We start from the raw sequence: 2413 nt of genomic DNA on the forward strand, positions 1-2413 counted from the left end.
TTTTTTTTTTGTAGTTTTTTTCATCAGCTAGGAAGTGGACTTTTTGTGACAGTTTTCAAGGTCAAGAATGAACTTTCATGTTCAACTCTGTGGTCTTATAGGAGGCTTTCATCTTATCTGATTAATTCATGCTATTGGCATATGATTAGAAGGAGCCAGATATCAGAGCAGACTGTTCACCATTTACCACTGATGGTGATAAGAGACACCTGAGAGACTTTGTGCAGCGTTTGAAACATTTTGTTTAAATATTGACTAAGAAAAGAGGCTGTTGTGGAACTGGAAGGGAGGAGAGACACAGAGATGCAGAGGGATTTGGTTACCGACAGCAGATGAGTGAGCCCATTCACATACAGAGAGAGAGAGAGCTGTAAGAACTAAGCAACTCTAAATTCTGTCTTTAAAGGGGAGCAGCAGAGAGGTAGGTTAGCCAAGCACTAAACCACTGTTCTATCTGTTGTCTTTATGCCTCCCTCCCGCCACCGTCACTGAGCTGGGAGTGTAGAATATGGGTGCTAAAAGCTCGCACAGCTAAGAGCAGGGCTGTTGTTGGCAAATTCTGTGTTAGAGGGGGACACTTCCTCCTTCATATTGTATACCTCTTTTTCTGACTCTAAACGAACTATCTCACTCTCTCCAAATTCAGTTTTCAATGCTGCACAGCTTGGCTCACTCCAATTCCATCAGCCTCACCTTCAGTTGACAGTGAAATATCTTCTTCTCCATCCCCCCCTGACTGTTCAGGCAGGAAGAGGATTCAGCAGAACTACTTTAGATCCAGTGTAGGATCACACATCCACACACATAAGCAAAGCTTATGCATGCAAAGCGTTATCAGTTTGTTACCCCATTTATGCTTCATGCTTCTAGGGTGAACTAGATATCTGTCTGCTCCCAAAAGAACCCACCAAGAAGCATTAGAGAGACACTGATTGGTCAGATTACCTCTACAGGAGGTCTAGCCAAAGCTGAAGGGGTGTAAATGCATTGTTAAGTGTTACTGTTACACTGAAATTAGTAGTACTGTGTATTTAATTGATTAATAAATTAAAAAGTACTGTGTGTGTGCATCACAGCCTGATATCTCTTCTTCCTCTGAGCCATAGAGCTCATCACATAGAGCCTCACTGCTGCACTGTTCTTTAATCACCATGAACACATACACTGTAGTTTATTCGGACTCAGTCCCACATACAGCACCACACGTGGGTTCATCCACCACTGAAAATAGTCCCCATTTAATGCTCTATTTCCTCCTGTTTGTTTGACCAAACTACAGTATGCAACTGTTTTAGGACTTTACTGAGGATTTTTTTCTAAAATGAATCTATACATGTGAGGTGATTTACATGTTCAGCAGGAACCAAAGGACAGGCAGGGTGGGGACCTCAGGAAGTATTGAGAGATGGACTGACACATTGACACAAGTTTTTTTATTTTATTTACTGATACACCGTAAACCATTCTACTCTCCCCGCGAGTTTGCTAGCGAATTTCTGCTCGGTGTTTACATTCCACCGCAGGCCAACATGCACGACGCACAGCGCACGCTGGCCGACCAGATACTGTGGGTAGAGCGGACATTCCCGAACTCCTTGGTTATTGTTGTTGGTGACTTTAACAAAGGAAACCTCAGCCATGAACTCCCAAAATACAGACAGTTCATAAAGTGTCCAACCAGAGATGGGAACACTTTAGATCACTGCTACACCACAGTAAGCAGTGCCTATCACACCATCCCTCGAGCTCTACTGGGACACTCTGACCTCGCCATGGTTCACTTGATTCCTGCATACAGACAAAAACCAGAACTGTGTAAACCTGTTGTGAGGACATCAAAGTTGGCTTTCCGTTTTGGTTAAAAAAAAAAACACTTGTTTTTTTTGTTTTTTAAACCAAATAAGCTATCATGCCATGCCAGCAAATCAAGAGTGCAAACAGTGCTTTTCTCATTTTACACTTTTTTGTAGTTATTTTGTTATTCAACATGAATTAATCAAAGGTTAACAAATACACCATCCATCAACATTAGAAGCACTCAGTTAGCTGGATAAGAACAAACAGAAGTATTTTAGGTGGTAACATCATGTTAGTCTGGATTAGTTAAACCATGTTTAAGCAACAGGGCTCAGTCTAAGGATCTCGCATGCACAAAATGCATACAGTTATCATGTTACATGCTGTTGTATCCCATCAGGAAACCAAACATGACAAAAACAATGTTGTCCATCCCGCTGCTGCTAGCAGCACCATCATCACTAGAGCCCGACCAATATTATCGGCCAATATGAGCTAATAGCACTTAATCGGCATCGGCCGTTTATAATGGCAGATATATGACAATTAAAAAAGTAACAAAAATTCAGATCCTTCACTCATGTCATGGGTGTTGCATAGTTTGCCCACCAGAGGG

The 2413-nt window shown here is 41.9% G+C and overlaps 1 protein-coding gene across 2 annotated transcripts in view; it reads left to right on the forward strand.

The window, feature by feature from the left end:
- LOC123984887 (pleckstrin homology domain-containing family A member 5-like) overlaps window positions 1-1012 on the forward strand; it is a 165132-nt gene extending 164120 nt beyond the window's left edge. For both annotated transcript variants that reach the window (XM_046072111.1, XM_046072112.1), the window contains one exon: window positions 647-1012. In XM_046072111.1, the coding sequence (XP_045928067.1) occupies window positions 647-875 (229 nt within the window). In that variant the 3' untranslated portion in view covers window positions 876-1012. The remainder of the gene's footprint in view (window positions 1-646) is intronic.
- The last annotated feature ends 1401 nt before the right edge of the window (window positions 1013-2413 follow it).

Source organism: Micropterus dolomieu, linkage group LG16 (assembly GCF_021292245.1).
Source record: "Micropterus dolomieu isolate WLL.071019.BEF.003 ecotype Adirondacks linkage group LG16, ASM2129224v1, whole genome shotgun sequence".
NCBI classification, from domain to species: domain Eukaryota; kingdom Metazoa; phylum Chordata; class Actinopteri; order Centrarchiformes; family Centrarchidae; genus Micropterus; species Micropterus dolomieu.